Source organism: Ascaphus truei, chromosome 1, assembly GCF_040206685.1.
Source record: "Ascaphus truei isolate aAscTru1 chromosome 1, aAscTru1.hap1, whole genome shotgun sequence".
In the NCBI taxonomy this organism is placed as follows: Eukaryota; Metazoa; Chordata; class Amphibia; order Anura; family Ascaphidae; genus Ascaphus; species Ascaphus truei.
This window is the reverse complement of record NC_134483.1, coordinates 86,402,899-86,425,877: the sequence shown is the minus strand read 5'-3', so window position 1 is coordinate 86,425,877 and position 22,979 is coordinate 86,402,899. Positions and strand designations below refer to the sequence as shown.

The 22,979-nt window shown below is 43.0% G+C and overlaps 1 protein-coding gene across 1 annotated transcript in view; it reads right to left on the bottom strand.

Moving 5' to 3' along the window:
• The window catches only part of TBCA (tubulin folding cofactor A), a 64,882-nt gene extending 44,482 nt beyond the window's left edge, over window positions 1–20,400 (bottom strand). Inside the window, exon 1 of the mRNA XM_075591072.1 lies at window positions 20,238–20,400. Within this exon, the coding sequence (XP_075447187.1) occupies window positions 20,238–20,290 (53 nt within the window). The 5' untranslated portion in view covers window positions 20,291–20,400. The remainder of the gene's footprint in view (window positions 1–20,237) is intronic.
• Window positions 20,401–22,979: the final 2,579 nt, after the last annotated feature.

The window sequence follows — 22,979 nt, the reverse complement described above, 5'->3', positions numbered from 1 at the left end:
AGCGCTACTTCCCAGGGGAATCTGACCTCACCGAGGTGCTGTGCGAACTCGACGGAGCCCCCCCAGGTAGGAGAGATTTCCACTGGAGGGCTGAGGAAGAGCAAGTGTTCCGTTCAGCACGGCCCCTCAGCATGCTACAAATACAAAATGGCCGCCACTGCCTGATGAGGAGAGGAAGCGCAGGGAAGAGAGAAACATCTGCTGCTCCAGGGAAGAGAAGAGGGGAGGTTGGTGAGAGCAATCTGCAGAGAGCATACAGCAGAAGGTAGGATCCCCTTGACGGCTCAGAGCCAAGTGATTCCCTGAGAGCCAGCAGACTGTCAGGACCTGGTGGAGAGAAAGGGAGCTGGTGATCAGACACCAGTCAAAAAGTTACAGGCCTTGAGAGGGGGGGGAGAGATACAGTGACCATTAACCCCTTCATGTCCCTCCCTAGCCTGGGGGTCTGTGAGCCAATGCCATTAGAGCACTAAATCTAAATCCACACCACAAAATCTCACATACAGGGGAGGAAGCTAAAAAGTATGTAGATTACCCCTATTTTCTAAAAAAAAAAAAAAAATTAGAGGTGCATGTGTGACAGAGATGGACGTCTAACCTGACAGCTCCGTATGCCCATATAAACATAACTAAAAGAAAATACAGTTAAAAGCAACCTAAGTGACAGAGCGAACATAAATACAGATAACTAAACCATCTGCAATGACCACCAGGTGAAGAAGAAATCACCAGACCTGGTAAGCTATTTCAGCAAACAGGGATCAGAGAGACCAGCTGCCATGTCAGAAACAGCAAATGGCGGAGGCTCAGACTCCGAACGGGAACTATTGGTAGAGGGGCAGGCAGACCTGTTTAAAAATATGGTCACTAAAACCAATATTAAAAACCTCCTTAGTGTACTAAAAACATTTTTCCAGGCAGTACACGAGATGAGGAAAGATATCGCCAGCATCGGCGGCAGAATGGATGATCTTGAAAATAAACTGTATGGGGCCATCAAAGCCCTCAATAAAAATTATTAAAACTACAACACTCTTAAAAAAACAGATCACGGAATTGACAGAGCAGCAGGAGGACTCAGAGAATAGGGACAGACACAATAATATTAGAATAATAGGGGTCCCAGAGTCAATCACGGATGTCGACGAGTTCATCTCAAATTGGCTGACATCCATGATGCCAGACAAATCTGAGTTGGAGATGGATCGTTGCCATAGAGCTCTGAGAAGTAGGCCACAACAGGGAGATCTCTCCCCCCCCCCCCCGGAGGGATATTATCCTCCGATTCCACCATTACAAAACTAAGGAAACCCTTAGCAACATCACCCGTAATTCAAAAGCCATCACCTTTGAAAAAATAAATATCCAGGTGTTTCAGAATCTCTCTCCTACAACTCTTAATAGGCGTCGCATGCTGCATCCCATTTCAAAAATCTTAAGAGACAAGGGAGTGCAATATCGTTGGATGTTCCCTTTCGGCCTCCTGGTTATTAAAAATGGCAGGGCCAATGTGCTGAGAGTTGTCCGAGGGTGAGGAATTTTTAAAGAAAATTGACGTTGCAGCCGCAACAATAGCTACTCACCAAGAAACAGATGAGGAGCCTGTTCTGGAGCAGTCGTGGCGTGAAGTGAGAAGATCCCAGCGTGGCAGCCAGGACATGGTTGCCAATTAAGCCTGCCTGTGCCCTTATTGGAGAAACTGTATTGATTAGCAACAGTCACAAACATTTCAAGACACCAGCAGCCTTTATTCATTCACTTAAAGACTTACCCTGTGCTCCAGTCCAGTTCCTGCAACGAAAGAAGGCCCAAACCTGCCCCCAGTGGTCAAGATGACCGTAGCATCCCAGAAACTGCAGAACGGCCCCCAGTTGGAGGGAAAGGAGGCCAGGGCAGGATGAATTGAACTAACCCATTAAAGGTTGAGATTACGGTTACGGAGAGACCAGCACGAGCTGGTAAGTAGAGGAGGGGAACGGATACATTTACCAGACGTACAATATGCGATGGACCCTAGCAGACTGTCGCAACAGGGTCTAAAGGTACGCAAACAGACTGGGGCCCTTTTGGGGGTACTGGGGAGGCCATGAACTTTGGATACAGGGTTGAGATTATAGTACTCCGGCGGGACAGTGGGGGCTACAGAATGAATGAGACATAACGGGTCTGCAATTGATACACGGGTTCGAAATCGGCGGGACTGGATGAAACTACATTAGAGGAAAAAGTCTAGAGTAGACTCTGGTCAACATACAATTATAATAGTATACGGCCCACAGGGCTGACGGGGTTCATACATAAGGGACATTATAATGGGATAACTAAATATGGGACCCTGGACTGAGCTACAAGGAACTCTATAGATGTAGATTACAGTTTATTATAATAAAGATGGTTGATGCACATTGACATGGGGTAGGCCATAATAAATTTAGCTTCTCCTCTCTTGGTTCTTTAATGCTTAGAGTCACACAAGAGGGGAGTGTTGTTGATATCAGTGCTATTTTTGTTGTTATTTTGAAGTTTGCTTGTTTGCTTTGCCGTCACTAGGTTAAGAATATATTTGACTGTGTTTTCATTGATTAATGAAATTTGTTAAGGAAGGAATGGGGAGGAGTCATCTTCCCTACCGCCAACATGCAACCTCGTAGTGGCGGGGAGAGGGCAGTCCCTGTCACAGGTAAAGTCCCTTGGGACCCTGGGCATACAGCTGGCCCAGGACACCAGCCCACTAATTTTGATGGGCCTGTAGACAGGTCTTACCCAAGGGCAATCGGGTTGAGGGTTCAGCAGAACTACAAAGAGCCGAGGATTGTTATGGTTTCCAAAATTTGGTTAGACTCTGGAGTTCCAGAGAACGTTTCTCCCCTCCCATCCTGAGCCCAAAAGGGGGGGGGGGGAGGGAGTGTTCAGGTATCTCCCTGTCAAGTGAACAGGGTTGCTTTCCGTGCGGTTACCAGATAGTTCCAACAGAGGGGAGAAACGGTTTCTCAAGTTGTACAATATGTCAGTAACAATACTATCGCACAATGTAAAGGGCTTTAATAATCGCATCAAAAGACAGCTGGCCATGTCCGATTATAAAAGGAAGAAAGCAGATTTGATATTACCCCAGGTGACTCTTTTTAGTAAGACCAGCGCACCAAAATATTTTGATAAAAAGTTTGACAATTCTATCTGGCTTCAGCCCTGACTAAAAAGAAAGGAGTAGCAATTTTGATTAATAATAGATTCCCACTAGTGATAGAGCAGACATGGAAAGATAAAGATGGTAGTTATTTCATTTGCTCTTCCCCCAGGCATTTTATTTAATGCCGGGGGATCATGTGGGGCCTCTGTAACAGTTTACTTACCAGGATTCAGCAGCTCTGTGACGCGTCGCCACGGTAACGCAGCGTCAAATGATGCCGTGATGTCACACGAGTCAAATGACACCGCGGGTCACGTGACATCACATGACCCCGCAGCATCATCTGACGTGGTCGAAGATAGGCGGGGGGCGCAAGAGCCGGGGGGAGAGAGACAGGGGGGCGCGGCACTAAAAGTTTGCACTCCCCTGACAGATCAATTCCTTAAACTTAATAAGGGAAGTGTGAATTCTCAGACGATACTATGGGAGGCTTACAAAGCGACCCATAGGTTTCCCTCGTCAGCATTGTAGCTGGGAGAAGAAAAAAAGAAAGCTAAAAAAAAAAATCTAGAATTGCAAGCAAAATTACCGGATCTCTCAAAGAAACATTAAAAAAGGAGGGAAACCTGAAACTCTTGAGAAATGAAAAAAAAAGATATCAAAATTGAGTTACATTTACTCCTAACCTCCCAGGCGGAAAATGCAGTTGGTGCAAAAGTAATTTTACGAAAAACAAAAACAGGCTAGATACCTTATTGGCAACAAAACTCAGAAATAGACAACTACATTTTAATATCCAAAATATCCGTTGCAAAGGGGGAGGATTAAGCTCGAATCCCAAACTAATAGACAAATTAAAAAAATTCTACGAACAATTATATGATGGAGAAAAAAAGTTACCCACAACATCAAAACAAACATGGCCGTAGAGGATTTTTTGGCAGAAGCAGACTTGCCGAGACTTGGGGAGATGAGGGAATCACTGACAGGGGAGTTCAAACGAGAAGAAGTCATCCAAGCAATCAAGGAATTGAAGTCATCAAAGGCTCCAGGACCGGATGGTTTCTCAAATCTATATTATAAAAAGTTGTTGACCTTCTAGCCCCACAAGTACTCTGTATTTATAACACATTATTAGTCGGAGCCTCCGTCTCAGAACAAATGCTCCAGGCGTCAATATCCCTGATCCATAAGAAGGGTAAAAAACACGTCTAATTGCAAGAACTACCGGTCAATCTCCCTCATTAAGTCGGACATCAAAATATATTCAAAATGATTGGATAATAGAATAGGCAAGATTCTGTCCAGATTGATTCACCCGGATCAGGTTCGCTTCATAGCAGGACGGCAAGCAGCAGATAACACTAGGCGCATCATAGACTTAACTGAGTTGGCAAACATTGAACAGATTCCTGCTTTGATCTTAAGCCTGGACACGGAAAAAGCGTTCGATAGAATAGATTGGACGTATTTTAACGCCACGCTCAGAGCATTTGAATTTGGGAATAGAATTTACGCAGGCTATTGTAGCACTACATAAAAACCCGCCGGCAAAGGTGGTTCATCAGGAATTGCCGTCAGACCTCTTTAAGATAAGGATCGGCACGAGGCAGGGATGCCCGCTCTCACCTCTGCTATTCGCTATGTGCATGGAGCCCCTGGCCGCACAAATTCGGAAAAGGCTGGACATTTCAGGGCTCCAAATGAAGGAACAAACGCATAAAATTGCCCTATATGCAGATGTATTCCTGATCTTGTCGAGGCCCCTCACCTACTTACCCATTCTATTTAGCTTATTAGGTTCCTTTCAACAAATTTCAGGGTTCAAAATGAATAATGATAAAATCAGAGGCACTAAACAGAAGTATCCTAAATGATCAGGAGAAGCTGATATCAATTAACTTCAATTTCAAGCGACAGCCGCATGCTATTAAGAATCTAGGTGTTTCCCTCACTAGGAACTACAAGTCTCTATACCAAATTAATTCCAGTCTTACGGGAGAATATAAAAACTTGCACCACATACAATATTTCCTGGATAGGTAGAATTCATTGCATCAAGATTCATTTTTCTTCCACGTATGTTGTATTTGCTCCGGACGCTCCCAGTCCCACTAAGGTCAAAAGAGATCCTCTCTCTACAATCCATAATTACTAAATTCAGTTGAAACTTTAAAAAAAAAACAAGAATCAAGAGAGGGATCATCAAAAGACCTATATTAGCGGGTGGCCTAGCAGTACCTTGCTTGATATCGTATTATAAGGCGGTGCTACTATGCCAAATTTCGCAATGGCATTCCAAACCCAAGCGGAAAAGATGGGTCGAATTGGTACAGGAGATATGCGCTCCTTGTGACATTCAATTTAATCTGGTCAAAAAAGCCAATATTTGAATCCATCAATGCGCCGCTCTCCTCGATGACCAACTCGGTGGAGGTCTGGGAAACCACAAAATTCAAGTGTGGATTAACCTCTAGGGCAGCGGTGCGCAAACTGTGGGGCGCGACCCCCAGGGGGGGCGCGACACTGCCGACGGGGGGCGCGGGGTTTACAGAGGCCCCGCGCGCTTCCCGAAGGCACTTGAATTAAGTGCCGGGGGAGCTGCAGGCCCTCTGTAAACCTAACTTACCGTGGCTCCGGCGGCTTCCTCCCTGTGTCGCCATGGCAACGCGGCGTCAAAATGACGCTGCGAGGTCATGTGATGTCACGTTGCTATGGCAACGTGACGTCATTACGCCGGAGCGCGGGTAAGTTGGGGTTGGGAGGGGGGCGCGGGAGTGAGGGGACAGCCGGCAGGGGGGCGCAGGGAAAAAAGTTTGCACCCCCCTGCTCTAGGGGATGCTGATGACACCCATATTCGACAACATCGATTTTGCTCCAGGTCTGATCGGTAAAGATTTTCTGGAGGCGAGGAAAAATATAAAAACTTTTGAGCAAATCAGATCTGAAAAAGAAATTTCCCACTCTGAATTCTTTAGATACGTCCAGATCAGAGCTTTCTACTCTGAAATTATCACCATTCCCCCCATTAACAAATTTTGAAAAACTCTGTTCAATCAAGACAGATACGCAGGGACTAACATCTCAAATGTACAAGAAAGTGATCTGTTCCGGCCCAGGGTACAGAGACCATCTTCCATATCTCAATGGGAGACGTACTTAGGAGAGATATTAGAAGATAAGGAGTGGGATGAAATATTTCTGGCAGCTGCAAAAAGTTCAATTTGTACCTCGGTGAAGGAGAATGGATATAAAGTGATGATGGAGGTGGTAACTCACCTCATTAAAATTGTCAAAAATGTGTGAAAGGCTACTCCCCATTGTGTCCTAAATAATGCGGAGAGGAAGCGGACCTGTCGCACATGCTGAGGTCTTGCCCTCTAATATCTCCCACTTGGGTAAAAATTCAGAATTTGTTACTCGGGATATTGGACCTCGGGCTGTTCCTTTTGAACAGACCAGCACACGAGTTGTCCAGAGATGAAAATAAATTAATCGCTCACTTTGCGACAGCAACGAGGTGTGAGATCGCAGCATTACGGAAACAGAAGGATTCTCCATCGTTACCTAAAATCAGGAATACAATTTGGGTTATCTGTCAGATGGAGAAGCTCACAAGCCTGCTAAAAAATACAGGCACTAAATTTCAAAAAGTTTGGCTACCATGGTTAGCACATTCTGACATCCCAGGGGTGAGCATGGCCACAATCTTGCTATAATAGTATCAGGTGCATTCTCGTCAGACGGGACTAGGGACCAGTGACTGGATTTTGGCACTGGTTAGGCCAGGGTCCACCCTTCGCGAGGGTGGTCGCGGAGTCGCACAGAGAAGAGATAACGAGATAGAGAGTTATGGTACAAACTACACAAATACAAGACGGAAGCGGAGATCACCCCCACCCCCTCCCTGCCCCTAGGTTGTGTTTCTTTTTCTTTATTATAATGCCTTTAAGTTCTCTTTATGTTTATTGGCTTGTTAGTTCTAACACAATGGACACTATATACTTGACTCATAGATGTTGTTCAGAGCAATGTTCATGATGTGTAAACTGCAAACAAAAAAATTGAAGTTGGGGGGGGGGGGCGGGAATGCATCCATTACCCTGATCGAACCTTAATACACGTCGGTCCTAAAGGGATCGCCTATTCAATGGAACAAAGAGTTTTTTTACAGTAGCTTATTAAGCATCTCTTTGGCGTGCACAGGACACACGAGGCTGGGGTTCAACTTGAAAAACTTGTTTTGAAACAAATGGTTAAAATGGTAGAGACTGTTTTACCGCCAAGTGATTTTGCTCTATATATAAACTAAGTATTTGTTGCAGAGACAAAACCTTTAAAAAGAGAACATTAAACATAATCATTATCAATTGGTCAGTCAGAGAGCATCTTATAATATTCACCAATTGTACCAAAGTAAAATAAGACACCTAATGATTGTAATGTGCAAAAAGGTGCACATATATGATTCTCAGGTGACAGGAACTGCTTCCAATTTTTGGAAAGTGGAAAATGGTTTCTTTGAAGAGAAAAAAAAAATCAATACAGGATCCCCATAGGTTCAGATGTAAAATTCTTTAATCAAGGCTTGTAGATTTGTAATTATGGTATGTCAGCTACATTTAAACAAGAGTGTTAAAAGATTGTTAAAGTTAAACTAACACAATTGCAATGTGAATTGTCTTAGTCTCATTCTAATCTACTGGTGTCACTTTCATTTAACCAGAAGGAAGGAATAGGACAGTGGTAGTGCTGTTTTTGCATGGCCCTAACACTCTTTATTCACTTTAAATTGCAAGCCATTATTAGTTTCAAATGGATAGAAAAAGACATATTTAAGGATGTTTTATGCAATTAAAGGCTAGCTTATGAAGGGGCCAGTAATATTGGAATACTAGGAATGTGTTTCTCTTATGTTAACAAAGGAACAGATCAAAGCAATGATGGCCTGCCTTTTCTTTTGGGTTTTATCTATAGGCAATGTTACCATTTTACCAATGACTAATTAGTATTAAAATACACATAATACAGTATTACAAACAGCTACCACTTTAAAAAAAAAAATATTATGTATGTTTGGAAACGTTTGTTATGTAACCACTCGTTTGCTCTTATAATATGCACACAATACACTAACATTTAGATTGGTTTTTTTTTTAATAAACGCCCCTGAGGAAGGTCCTATACAGGACCGAAACGTTGGATTTTTGTGCCTGTTTTTCTTTAATACATTTGTCTTTTGCATCATTACCTTGAGTGCTGTTTTTGTTTCCCACTGGGTTACACACACACACACCTCCACACACACCCACTATTTTATTCGCTTTGCAGAAATCCTATATTAGTAGTTACGTTTAGTTTTAGCTGTGATCTTAAACAGTAATTATCTATAGTGAGTAGGTTGTACGATAATGCACAACCAAAGTCCACAGATGAAAAAAATGAAGTTTTCCAAAATAACTCCAAATAAAAGATACATTTTGTGAGCTAACACAATAAATGTAAGGGTGAAAAAACACACCTAAGCGTTTCATGCTCTAGCACTTTATCAAGGTGTAGGGTACAAACATAGAGCACACACCTTTATAATGATGCCATTCATTGCTGGGAATGACGTTATCATCCCCCGACTCAGAACAGAGTCGCTGACGCAATGTCCCTCCCCATTGGCATGGAATCTCACCAAACTAAGATTCAATATGAAAAACATTATTCATTGATGAAAAAACAATACTAAAAAAGTAAATACAACATATAAAACAAGTTTAAAAGTGTATGCATATCCATGCCAGAGCAATTAATCAAATATAAATTAATTGTAAGCTGCAAAAAATGGTAAAGAAAATGAACATGAATATATAATCATAAATAACCCATTGCTGTAGCAAACAAGTATTCACATTATTCTGGCAAAGGATAAAGAGTAACTCTTGGTTTCACCCCTAAAAAGGTAAGAAAATAGTAACCAAAAGAGGTCTTATGTAGAAATAAAAATGTACAAAATATACAGAAAATAGAAAATATATTCAACAGTGGAATAATTGTAAACCACTAATTGATATGCAAAGATCAATAAAAAAAATCTACATATAAATTGATACCCAAAGATCAATGAACAGGGCCAGTGCATGAAAAATGCATTTAAAAAAATCCTAATTTCAGATAAAGGTGTAAATATACAGTGAACAAACATTAAAGTGTGTCAGAAGAAATATGTTGAAACATGAATGGAATCATAATCCCCATATTAATAATAATGCTCCAAAACTCAAAGAGCTAAAGGTATAGAAAATAACTACATTAAATATTTGCAATCCCCCATATATTACTCAGAACACCTAATAGATATGAAAGGTCCAATAAAGACATAGATAGTGACCTCATGTAACTAAGTCAGACAGAGGACAGCTAATAGTGATATTTCAACTAACAATAATCTATAATATAAGTGATTAAATAAACCAATAGGAAAAACTGTCTTGCCGTCGAACAAAATACTATAGAAAATGAGGTCCCAATCTATATTCAGACCAGGGGGAGTTCTGGTCCTCAAGGTAAAGATCCAGAAAGCTTCACGCTTTACTCCTCTGGGTAAGGGTGGTACAAATTCAATGCCTCCCCTTGGGCAATTAGAGAAGTGTTTAGGGACAAGATGATTAAGATTCTTCTTTGAGATAAGACAAAAGGTGTTCCATAATCCTGATTTTTAGGCAATGAGTGGTCCGTCCAATATATTGTTGGCCACATCCACACGTTATTAAGTAGATAACAAACTAAGTATTATAATGAATAAATGTGTGTATTTTGTGAATATCTTGTGTCGTTGTAGAAGTAAATGTTCCTTTAGAGTTCATCTTGACACAGATCTTACATTTAAAAGTCCCTTTAGGAAGATCTAATCTAATCTGAACTTTAGATGTAAATAGAGTAGGGGAAAGAGAATTACCCACCGTTTTGGCCCTTTTAAAGACCATATTGGGGCCTCAGAAATGGTTTTAGGGCTGGATCAAGGGATAACACTCCCCAATATTTCTTGAAAACAGACCTAATTTGTCCGGCTTGTGAGCTGTACCACGTAATAAATAGCGAAGTGTCATTCATTGAAGGCTTTTTTGGTGAACGTTTTAACAGGGTTGCTCTGTCCATAAGGGCAACTTCCTGTAATGATTTATCTAAATCACTTCTGTTATAACCCCTATTTAGAAATCTATCATATAGATCTTTTGATTGTATTGCAAAATCATCCCCACTGGAACAGTTGTGTCTCACACGCATAAACTGTCCCCTTGAGTGGGGATTTAGGGTGGCAGCTGCTCGCCCTGAGAAAGGTATTACGAGAATTGGTTTTACGATAAATATCGGTATGTATACTTAGTGTAGTGTCTATATATAGAAGTAAATCAAGAAAGTGAATATAATGATAAACTTAAGTGAATTGAAAATTGTAATCATTGTGATTAAGTGTATCAATAAAGCAAAGAGTGTGGAAACATCACTCTCCCAAATGAAAAGATCTATAAAGCGCCAATAATAAAATTTAAAAAAAAAAGAAGGAAATGTGCTCCCTGTATATGTTCCCATCTCCAAACACGTGGAACGACTCTCACTACCCCATAAAGAGTTGGCGTAGGAGGGAGCAAAACTTGTTCCCATCGTCGTTCCACGTGTTTGGAGATAGTGAACCCCATCAAACAAAAAGAAATTGTGAGTAAGTGAATAGAATCCCAAATTAACGTGATATGTGCTGGGGCAATATCAGAATGTGCCAAGAATTGACTGGCAGCTGTCAATCCCTACTGATGTGAGATTACCGTATATAAGGAGGTAACATCGAGTGTAACCTTCCCAGAATCTGTGTCAGCAACTCACCGCTATCAAGAATATACGAGGGCAATTGCCGTACCAAGGGTTGGAGGAAGTGGCCCACGTACAGCGAGACACCAGCTCCCAAAGATTCAATGCTGGCTATAATAGGTCTCCCTGGAGGGGAGATCAGCGTCTTATGAATCTTTGGGAGATGGTACACTGGAACCGTTATGGACAGAGCAACCTTGTTGAAACGTTATCCAAAAAAAGACTTCAATGAATGACACTCTGCTATTTATTACGCGGTAGAGCTCACAAGCCGGAAAAATTAGGTCTGTTTTCAAGAAACACTGGGGAGTGTTATCCCTTGATCCAGCCCTAAAACCATTTATCTCCTCAGGCCCCAATATGGTCTTTAAAAAAGGCCAAAACGGTGGGTAATTCTTTTTCTCCTAGTCTTTTTACATCTAAAGTTCAGACTAGATTCGATCTTCCTAAGGGGACCTTTAATGTAAGAAATGTAAGATCTGTGTCAAGATGAACTCTAAAGGAACATTTACTTCTACAAGGACACGAGAAATTCACAAAATACACACATTTATTCATTGTAATACTTTGTTTATTATCTACTTAATAACGTGTGGATGTGGCCAACAATATATTGGACGGACCACTCGTTGCCTAAAAATCAGGATTATGGAACACCTTTGTCTTATCTCAAAGAAGAATCTTAATCATCGTGTCCCTAAACACTTCTCTAATTGCCCAAGGGGAGGTGTTGAGAATTTCACATTCCAAAGTACTGAATTTGTACCATCCTTACCCAGAGAAGGGAATAGAACTACAGTTCTAGATCAGTGTGAAGCTTTCTGGATCTTTACCGTAGTCTGAATATAGACTGGGAAATCACTCATTTTCTATAGCAGCAGTGCGCAAACTGGGGGGCGCAAGACTTTATTGAGGGGCCATGTGGCGGTTAGATGCCCCGCGCTAAGAGCGCGAGGACTCTGTAAATTTACTTACCGGCTTCTTGCCCACGCGTTTCCATGGCAACGCGGCATCAAATGACACCCGTTACCATGGAGACGTGACGGCAAATGACGCCGCGGGTCACGTGATCCCGCATCATTTGACGCATCATTAGAGGCGAGGGGGGGCGCGACCGAGGAGACAGCAGGTAAGGGGGGGGCGCATGGAGTTTGCACACCACTGTTCTATAGTATTTTGTTCCGACGGCAAGACAGTTTTTCCTATTGGTTTATGTAATCTTATACTATATTAGTGAAAGCACTGTATGCCTGCCTGCCTGCCTGTCCGGTGTCCCTAGGGGAAATCTCATTGGTCCCTTGGCCCGCCCCGCACACCTCTCATTGGCCTGAGGCGGAGTGACGGGCCAAAGGACACACAGGGACACAAACACACACACACACAGGGACACACACACACACACACACACACAGAGTAGGGGGGGTGTACATTAGCAGCATGTATAACCCGGGGGGTGGGGCTCACATACCCGACGGTCCCGGAGCCTCCGCCTCTTCCTCCCCGAACATCAGCCTCCACACCCGCGCGCACCTCCTCCTCTCCCCGTGTCTCCCTGTTTCCCGCGCTTTCAGCCCCCCCCCCCCCCCGGCGCCGCTACAGTCAGCGGGGGAGCGAGTGCCCGGGACACAGCGGGGGAGCGGCCACAACACGCTGCCTCCCGCCTCAGATCCACGTGGGAGCTTCCGGACAGGTGAGTGAGCGGCCTTCACCTCCCCTCACCCCCCTTCACCCCCCTTCACCCCCCCTTCACCTCCCCTCACCCACCCCTCACCTCCCTTCACCTCCCCTCCACCCCCTTCCCCCCCGGCGCCGCTACAGTCAGCGGGGGAGCGAGCGCCCGGGACACAGCGGGTGAGCGGCCACAACAAGCTGCCTCCCGCCTCAGATCCACGTGGGAGCGGCCGGACGGCTGAGGGAGCGGCCGGACGGCTGAGGGAGCGGCCGGACGGCTGAGGGAGCGGCCGGACGGCTGAGGGAGCGGCCGGACGGCTGAGGGAGCGGCCTTCACCCCCCTTCACCTCCCCTCACCCACCCCTCACCTCCCTCCACCCCCCCTTCACCTCCCCTTCACCCAGCCCCCATCAACACCATCAGCACCCACACATCGCCACCTTCGCACCTCCCCCATCGGCACACCCACATCCGCACCCCCACATCAGCACCAAACCCTCCCAAATCAGCACACCGATACAATCACCGTGTGGACCACTCCCCACCCAAATGCCACACCCACACCACAAACATCCCGGGCAACGCCGGGTCTCTCAGCTAGTCACTTATATTATAGATTATTATCAGTTGAAATATCACTATTAGCTGTCCTCTGTCTGACTTAGTTACATGGTCACTATCTACTGTATGTCTTTATTGGACCTTTCATATCTATTAGGTGTTCTGTGTAATTATTAAGTGTGATATATGGGGGATTGCAAATATTTAATGTGGTTAATTTCTATACCTTAGCTCTGAGTTTGAGCATTATTATTAATATGGGGATTATGATTTCATTCATGTTTCAACATATTTCTGCTCTCTGACACGCATGTGAATGTTTGTTCACTGTATATTTAACGCCTTTATCTGAAATTAGGATTTTTTTTTAATGCATTTTTCATGCACTGACCCTGTTCATTGATCGTTGGGTATCAATTTATATGTAGATTTTTAATGATCTTTGCATATCAATTAGTGGTTTACAATTATTCCCGTTGGATATATTTTCTGTATATTTGTACTTTTTTATTTCTACATAAGACCTCTTTTAATCTCTATTTTCTTACCTTTTAGCGGTGAAATCAAGAGTTACTCTTTATCCTTTGCCAGAATAATGTGAATACTTGTTTGCCACAGCAATGGTTTATTTATATATATTCATGTTCATTTTCTTTACCATTTTTTGCAGCTTACAATTAATTTACATTTGATTAATGCTCTGGCATGGATATGCATAAGTTTTTAAACTTGTTTTATATGTTGTATTTACTTTTTTAGTATTGTTTGTTTTTGTCAACGAATAAAGTATTTCATATTGAATCTTAGTAAGGTGACATTCAGGGCCAATGGGGAGGGACGTTTGGTCAGCGCGACTATGTTCCGAGGCACGGGGTGATTAAGTCATTCCCTGCAATGAATGGCATCATTATAAAGATGTGTGCTCTATGTTTGTACCCTACACCTTGATAAAGTGCTAGCGCATGAAACGCGTAGGTGCGGTTTTTCACCCTTACATTTTGTGAGCTAACACAATAAATGTATCTTTATTTGGAGTTGTTTTGGAAAATTTCATTTTTTCATCTGTGGACTTTGGCTGTGCCCCTGCATTATCATACGGTACAACCTATTGACTACTCATCAACGGACTGCACGACCTGGAGTGTCTGGATTACCCTAGCAGGATGTTGGCAAGTAATAGGATTTAGCCCTGTATTATATTAGCCTTGCTGAATATTCCTTACATTATCCCTTATGGAGGAAAGCATTGTGGTCAATTATTGTGGTTGTCAAGTGGACACCATTAGGTCCTTATCTCTCCTTGGTTGTATACTATATGGAATGCCTTTTGGGATATCTGCATAGCACTCCGGATATTTATGGATTTAATATCAATACTTGGATAGAGTATTCATCTGATTTTTTGAGCACCATCTCTCAACCAATCACACAATTATCTATAGTGGTCTGGGCATATATTATGCATTTGAATAAATGGCACCACTTTTATAAACCAAGTCTGCCCTGTAACATTATTTAGAATCTGTAATAGTGTATTATTTGGAAACACAACAGGATAACTAAAGCCACTCGTTACAATTTAGGAAGTAAAAAGAATGACTGACAATGATATTGGTCCCACCATTTTAAAACAAGATGTCTGCTTTTTACCTGCAACTTTGATGGATCCAAGAAGTAGTACATTAAAAGCAATAAGTACTCATCTAGACTATTCTATTTTTGTATGCCGCATGGCAGTGGAGCAATATGCCATTTCTCAAGTAGACATATTATACAAGCGTAAGGCAACATTACATTATTTACATGTTTTATCTTTTTTATGAAATATGTAATGCAACAGCCAACAGCTGTATGGAAACAGCCATATTTAATATCGCTATAAAGCTAAAAAGTGACAATTAAGGGCAGATTTATCAAACTCCGCAACGGAATAACACACCCGAACAAGTGTCATCTCCTACTCAAGTCAATGGGAGTTAATGATGAATGTGGCGGTTGTGTGGTCACTTGTATGTTATTCCCCCAAAACCACTTTTTGAGAATAGAATAAGAAGGTGGTTAAAAAAATGTATTCAAGTGTTTATAAGATTTGCTTACCCTTTGGAACTTATACCAAAATAGGTTGAATTCACCTAAAGATTCGTAGAGGTGCAATGTAACAGAACGCAGGTTTGTGCGGAGTCCAGTATATACCGCATAGGTGGCTGAGAGGTTTCCTGCTTTCCTAGTGATGTTCCCACTCCCCAACAACTAAGTTTATCCTAGAAGCACATTTTACATTAAATCAGTTCTTCCAAAAAAGGAATTACTGATGATGGCAAGTTAAGATGGGTACTAAGGTTTTTTTGGACAGCAAACGCAGGGTAGCAGGTACATATCATTGATGTTAACTTCCAAATAATGAATATGAAAAATTGCTCAATTGTGGCCAAAAAGGGCCCTGTACAAAATTGCTGTAAGAACCCAGCATTACAATCTGATGGGGCAATAGCAGTCAGAAAACATGACAGACACTTTTCTGAAGGAAATTTTCTGTAAAAGATGCTCAAGTTAAGTTTCTAAGTGTCAGTGTATCGCAGAGTGATGGTTTAAGGCTAATGGCATTGGGGTAAGCGGATGGGGTTATTAAATTGAAAATAATATGAGGATCTATATATGTAGCTTTGGTGTTCAATTGACGCAAGAAAAACAAAAATCATATTGCGTTTGTGTGCGTCTATGTACCAATACTTCCGCCCCCAATATGCACAGTAAGCAGATGTTAAAAGAGGCAGAGGTGTAGTGATTCCCATATGTAAATGGCATGTACGTCAAAATTGTACACCAAGTTACTGTATATCTGGCACACATCCTACAAAACGTGTTTATATTGTTAGCACAGAATTGAAGATTCTTAACATTTTATATTTTCACAATATACTATAAAATATATTAAACTAATAAATGATAGTCACTGGTACATTTTATATTTTCACAATATACTATAAAGTATATTAAAATAATAAATTATCGTCACTGGTACCAGTTACAGAATACTATTTAACCCAATCATCCACTAGAAAATTAGTATTTGTGCCATGCCTAGTACTTCAACAGGGCCTCTGACGTGCCCGGGCCCATGATGTACCAGGTACAGCATAAAGGGTTAATGTTTGTACTACTTTTTAGCACTACAATCTTGATGCAACATAAATTAAAAAGATAAATGTTAGTACATAGCCCCAAACTGTTTAACCTATTGTAATATCTTAATGTTATACCGCTATAGGCTTCATTTGATCATGTACTGCAATACTGCGCAATGTTAATTTAGTATCTATAGTGCTGAAGTGCTCTTCCAGGAACAGCTCAAGAGTCGACACATACACACCTTGTGGCTGTACTGGAATGCTACAAGATTTTCTGCCAGTCTGGAATCACCAACTGCTGCAGAAGCAAAGACAACTTCCTCCATTCACAACAGAGGGGACAAAGGCTCAGGGCCATGTGACGTAACAATATTCACATGATCATGAGCCACAAGCATCTTTAGCCCACTAGACATAGCATGAAAAGGCTTGACAGCAATATTTCAATAATGTCACATTAGAATTTTTTGCAAGATGCGACAGCACGAAAGGGAATCAAAATGCAGAGCCTCTATTAACAGCAAACTGAATCAATTGCAGTGAAATCTTTAGGGCAGCCATTCCCAACAGGGGGTAAAAAAGGTGCCTCTAAGTGGTTCGGCAAAAATATTAAATATGCAATAGCGGATCCCAGGCAATCCAATTGGTTCCTGAGCTGACTTCGGAAGCTCCCACAGTAATTGACAGCTACGACCCATGTTTCCTGCACACATGGGGTACAGTTTGGGGCCTTATTAAACGTGTTTTCTCCCTCACGAGCCCCGGACACAATATCGGCTGGGATCAGTCAGTATTTTTTTTAGCAATAGTCTGATAAGTAGGCAATAACATTTCTTAAATATGGTATTGCGGAACAAATATGTTCTAGCAGAAGGTGCACTATGTAAAAAAAGGTTGGGAAGCACTGGTTTAGGGCGTTAAGTCTGCGTAATGGGAAAAGAAAAAATGTCATCTACAGATGTTGAAATATTTTTCAGAAATCTGACATTTAGCTAATACATTTTGCATCACATAACTGCATTTCCACATAGTGCCCTTTTTCCTGTTTAGCCCTTGGAAAGATACAAACATGTGCACACAATATAGAATTGTTAAGGGTCTTGGGTCAAATGAGTCAAAGATGGAGGGAACAATATCAGGGTTAAATTGAAAAATTAGGCCTTGGCCATGTTTAGCGCTTGCTGGCGGAAGCGAGCTGACGCGCGCTCCCGCTCAGAACTGAGCCCCTACAGCCGCAATTAGAGCGGCTTTAGTAGGGGCTCACCTGCGCAGGTCTTAGGGGAATTTTAAATTCCCCCGCTTGCCGGCGCGACAGGCCGGTCACGTGAGCACTTCGCCCAATGAGGGTGAACCAGCTTTGTGATGTCACTGGCCCGCCCCCGGCCAGTGACGCACCCGCCCCCTGACGGCTGCTGACAGTGCGTGCGGTAAGCAACCGCAAGGCCAGGGAAAGTACCCGCTTTCCCTGCGCCTCAGCACGCCAGCAGGGAGCATGGCCGAGGCCTTAGGTTTAATTTTGAACTCCAAAAAGTGAAAAATGTTTGCCTTATGGATAATTATAGAAACCTGTTATACTAGTATGTTGTTTCATTTGTTTAGGCATAACCACAGTAAGGTAGAAGTTATACCTTTAATGGTCTAGCTAATGAATAAGATTGTTTATTTTAGCTAAAATATTTCTGAAGATCACACACACAAAACAAAAAAAAAAACACTTAGGACTTGTGATAAAAAAAAAATATGCAATTGATCTAGGCCTCTTGGGTTATGCCGCGGTCCCAGTCTGCACTGTAGCAAGCGCGCCCGGGGGGGGGCGGAGCGAGCACGCATGGAAACCGCTGTCTACGGTGAGATGCTTGTGATTGCGACATGGGCGTGGTGGGGGTTTTGCAGGGGCGTGGCCAAGACCTCACACGGCTAATCCGCCCTCATTGGCTGAATGAGGGGGCGTGGCCACCCCTCTGTCTTAAGTTGTAAATATAATTTTGTTGTATTTGCAAAAACTGGTCGTAGAGTGGCTGCCAAATGCGCACCAAGTTACGTAGTGTGTCCAGCCCCGTATTGGGAACATGGCCTTAGTATTGCTTCATTTGCTTATGTCTTGAATCCCCGCATAACACAATGTGTGTATTCATTGATTACTTCTTCCTCCTGGTCTTGCAGTAATGTCAAATAGTTGCCAGCAATCTTTAAACAGCCAGCATTCCCCATTGAGCTCTGCTTGTCATCATTTCTGACAGGTCCATGGATTTCAGATTGAATACGAAATCCAAGTTCGGATTCTTAAAAATATGTCAGGATTGTATTCAATGGCAGATTTGAATTAATCTGATATGCTTTAGTACAGTACATAATCCGCAGAAAGGATTTTAGTTGGGGGGGGGGTGGATTTGGTGTAAACAATCCTCATAATTCTGGGAAACAGATTTGGACAGCTTCGCTCATCTCTAGTTGAGTACACTTCTTTCTCTGACACATTTTAGTCTTGATAAAAGACATTCACGCAACAATTAACTCTTGCAGTGCCAAATAAATTTGCAAACTGCAGGGCCCCCTGCTGAGTAATATGGTGCTGTCCTTTCAGCACTGCTGAAGTCTGCAAACAAACTGTAGGTTGAACTAAAAAATATAAATCAGATAAAACCCCAGTGTGCAAAGACCCCTTTGATGTGCCGACTCACATACGTATGCCCCAAAGCACCTAATGTAGCATGGAACAACCTCAAGGGAGTAAACTGGAGTCCCTTCAGATCAGCCTTTGTAAATCTCATATTAAGTCTCTCAATGCTATTGATGTTGATCTGAAATATTCAAGTTGCTATACTTTTCTTTTATTGTACGTAACTCTTTCCTTTCAAAACGTGGAAACTTGTTTTGTAAGGCTACGTTTATAGTCCCGGCGATGGCAACGTCAGGCTACGGTCGCTGGAAAAAAACAATTGAGATGACTTCCAGCGATCGCGACCAAGCCATCGCACTACTTACTATAAGCGCACGCGACGGCGGCAATGCATTTATTTTGACGCGGCGTTGCTGTCACTATAAGCGCAGCCTAACAGAGGTAAAAGGAGCTCAGGTGGCTGCCGAGGCACACGACAGCCACATCATTCTAATAGGACAGGTTTCCCAAGGCCTCGTTTAGAAAATGATCTGTTAAATTTAGAAACGTCACATTTTGGTGCAACCTGTACATGGATTCCCCCACCCCACTCATGTATGTAATTATTTATATGACCACCTACATACCCTGCAACAACGTATAATGCAGTAAAAACTAACCTATATAAAAGGAAGTCCAGATTAACCCATGTTTTGCCAGACCGGCCAACACCACATTGAGTGACAAGAAGAAAAAAAAAGTGCAACAAGAGGCAAATTCCTTTAGTCGCCCAGTGCAAGGCCACGCGGCTGTGGCAGCCACGAGGTTAACATGGGAGCCGCCTCCTGGTCAGGCTGCCAACATCAAACCTGCATCTCAGTGACAACCCCTCCGTATGTGTGAATCTCCCCAGGTAACAACCCCCTACCCCTTCCCCATATATGTGAATCTCCCCAGGTGACAACCCACACCCCGCTCCCTATATATTAATCTCCCCAGGTGAGCTGCCCGGGGATGTCGCAGCCGGTCAGGCCTCCGGGCGGCCACACCTTGGCTTCCTCCCAGCACTTAAATAGGGCCCGGTCATACCTCTACCAGCAACCCCGCTTACCTGCGCACCGAGGCCTCCTGCGCACTCAAGACCCCCGGGCCCCTCCGGCACAGCTCTCGCCCCTCCGGCACAGCTATCGCCCCTCCGGCACAGCTCTCCCCCCTACCCTCCCTCGCCACTCCGGCACAGCTATCGCCCCTCCGTCACAGCTTTCCCCCTACCCTCCCCTCCCTCGCCACTCACCGCTTCACCACTCCGGTCTTGATCTTGATCTGCCTGACGCGTGGGTCCGCCATGTTTACCGAGGGGGGCGCGAGAGAGAGATCGAAAACAGTAACGCTCAACGTCACTGGTGCGCGAGAGAGAAGGGCGGAAGAGGAGAAGGCAAAGCGTGACGCAGGAAAAGTGGTGGTTGCCGTGGAGACACTGGAAGGGAAACAGTGCGCGCGGCCGTGCAGGGTTGTTGTGCGCGTGCTGGGACTGCAGCATTGGCGGGAATTTCCCACCAGTGCAGCATCTGCTAAACTTCTGCACCAGGAGCTCTAGTCCCTGCAGTGAACCAATGACCGCCCTAACCTCAGCCATGAGAACTCTGCGTTCATTTTGTTAGCATACATAGATCTGTACTTATCATTTGAAGCAGCAATCTGCCCACCCCCCCCCGAAGCCTATATAAATTTAACTGATATAGAGTTTATATAAGTTTAACTGATACTGTTAGTATCTTCCCCCACTATCTTGTTCTAAAAAACAAACAACAAAAAAAAACTATTTTCTTAATTTCCAGTTTGAGGTTACCATGGTAACCTTTAGCCTGCACTGGGCAATGGATGAGCTCCATTTTAACCTCTCGGACATTTGATATACAGTTTCATATACCACATTCTGTATAATGCACATGTATAGAGGTCCTGTGATATGCTTCTGATGTGTATATAACTATAAACCAATTTTTTTAAAAATATTGCGAAGGGTGAGACCAATGACGATCAGCATAGAAGCTGCTATTAAATGCACTTTTTGGCATCAACCACCCCCTCCAAAAAAAAACCCACTTTAAGACTGAAGATTACTCTTGACCTCTGAGTTTAACTTAGTACCAGAGGGTCATGCAATGCATGCAGAGCAGGATCTTCTGGAATGGTCAGACCCTTTTGCTCTGGCAGTGAAAGTGTTAGACACCATGGGGCCTATGCAGAGAGCAGCGCTATTTCGAAATTCGCCATTTTTTGGAGAAAATCGCGCAGAAAACAGCAGAAAATGGCGAGTTCCAAAAAACGCGCCAATTTTTCTTTTCTATTTGTAAAACTCGCCTCGCGGCTGGCGAGAACCTCAATCTCGCCAGTTTTAAAAATATCCTAATGCAGAGAGCCGCGAACGGCATCTAGCGGCTGTTCGCGCCAATAAAATGGCGCGATTGTCTCCTTTTTGCCTCGCCAGAAAAAATTGGCAAGAAGCTGCCGCTCGCGGCCATTGCAATGGGAAAAAAAGGCGCGAATTTGTTTTTACACGTTTCTGAAGCGCGCATCTCGCCAATTTAAACTCGCCACACGCATCCATGTTAAACATAGCAGAATTCGCACTTTTCTGCATATGGAGAATAAAACTCTCCAAAAAAGCTACTTTTTACTAAATTCGCCATTTTTAAAATTCGCTGCTCTCTGCATAGGCCCCCATGTTTCTAATTCAGATAAATACAATAGTTTGACATCTTGTGAAAGTAGGAAAAGTTCCAGTGTTTTCACATGTTACAGAGACTCAGAAGCTCAACCAGAATGCTCCTAGCTCCAGGAAACGTCCGGTGATGGCAACCCCTGTTGTCATATTGCTCTCCCGGACAAGTATTCTTGTTTGTGGGATTTAATGGTGCATTAGGGGTTCAAAGTGGTGACGGCGGGATACGGGTTTGGAGAGGTGTCGAGGGGAATAAGGGTTATCTGGGAGATGAGGATGACTGGTGTGCGAGAGGTTAAGAAGAGTGTCAGGGTGGTTTGTGTTTAAGAGGAGTCAGGGAGACATGGGGTTAATCAGTAAGATAAACCAAAAACTAAATAAGACACAGTGGATATCCATGAATATTTAAGTAATAATCCCCTCAGAGCGGCATTATTGGCCAGTAATGCCCTGTTCTGAGGGGATTATTACTATTATAGGCTAAATGTAGGTTTTTTTCATAAATAATAGACACTTTTGTGTAGTTAGATTTTTTTTACTTTACAGCTACACAAACACTCGCTCCTCAATTCAAAATGAAGCTGTGTTCACAGAGGGAGGGAGAGGAGTCAATGCCTGCTGCTGTCTGGCCAATCCCCTGCCCTGTCTGAGAGCTGTTCCTGCCTCCTGACCAAGCCCCTGCCCTTTATCAGAACTGTTCTGAAAGCTGATTGGCTGGAAATAAACACATTGCAAGCTGCAACAATTCCAGGCATTACTGAATGAATAATGCCTGGAATTTTAACCAATCAGAGAGCAGGGATTTCAATAATACCTGGAATTTTACAGCTTTAGCCTATCATTTTCTTTAACACCTTCACTGCAAGAGAGGCCTCAAAGCATTGTGGTTTAGATTAACATATACTCGTGCATTGAACACGATTGTTACAATTACTTTATATATAAATGATTCTGATACACAAAAACACTCCGCTCACCATACAAACACTGAAATATCTGGTGCATAGGGGAAATAAGTACATAAGAACACACAAAGGAGTGACCCAAAGGGGTCACCCAAGCCACCTAATAACTGCACTCATGATATGAAAGTAAGGGACAAGTTATACTAAAAGTAGTAGTATAATTAGCTACTACCAAAAGAGGGGGGGAAACAGACCACCAAAGGTACCGCAATACCATTTAACTCAAGACGCAAATAATAAACTTTAACTGTAAAACACGACGAAAATACATGACAAAATATATACAGTGTAGTTAAAAAACATAGGGACTCTGGATCCCAGTGTGAGGTATAGTTGTAAAGTATAA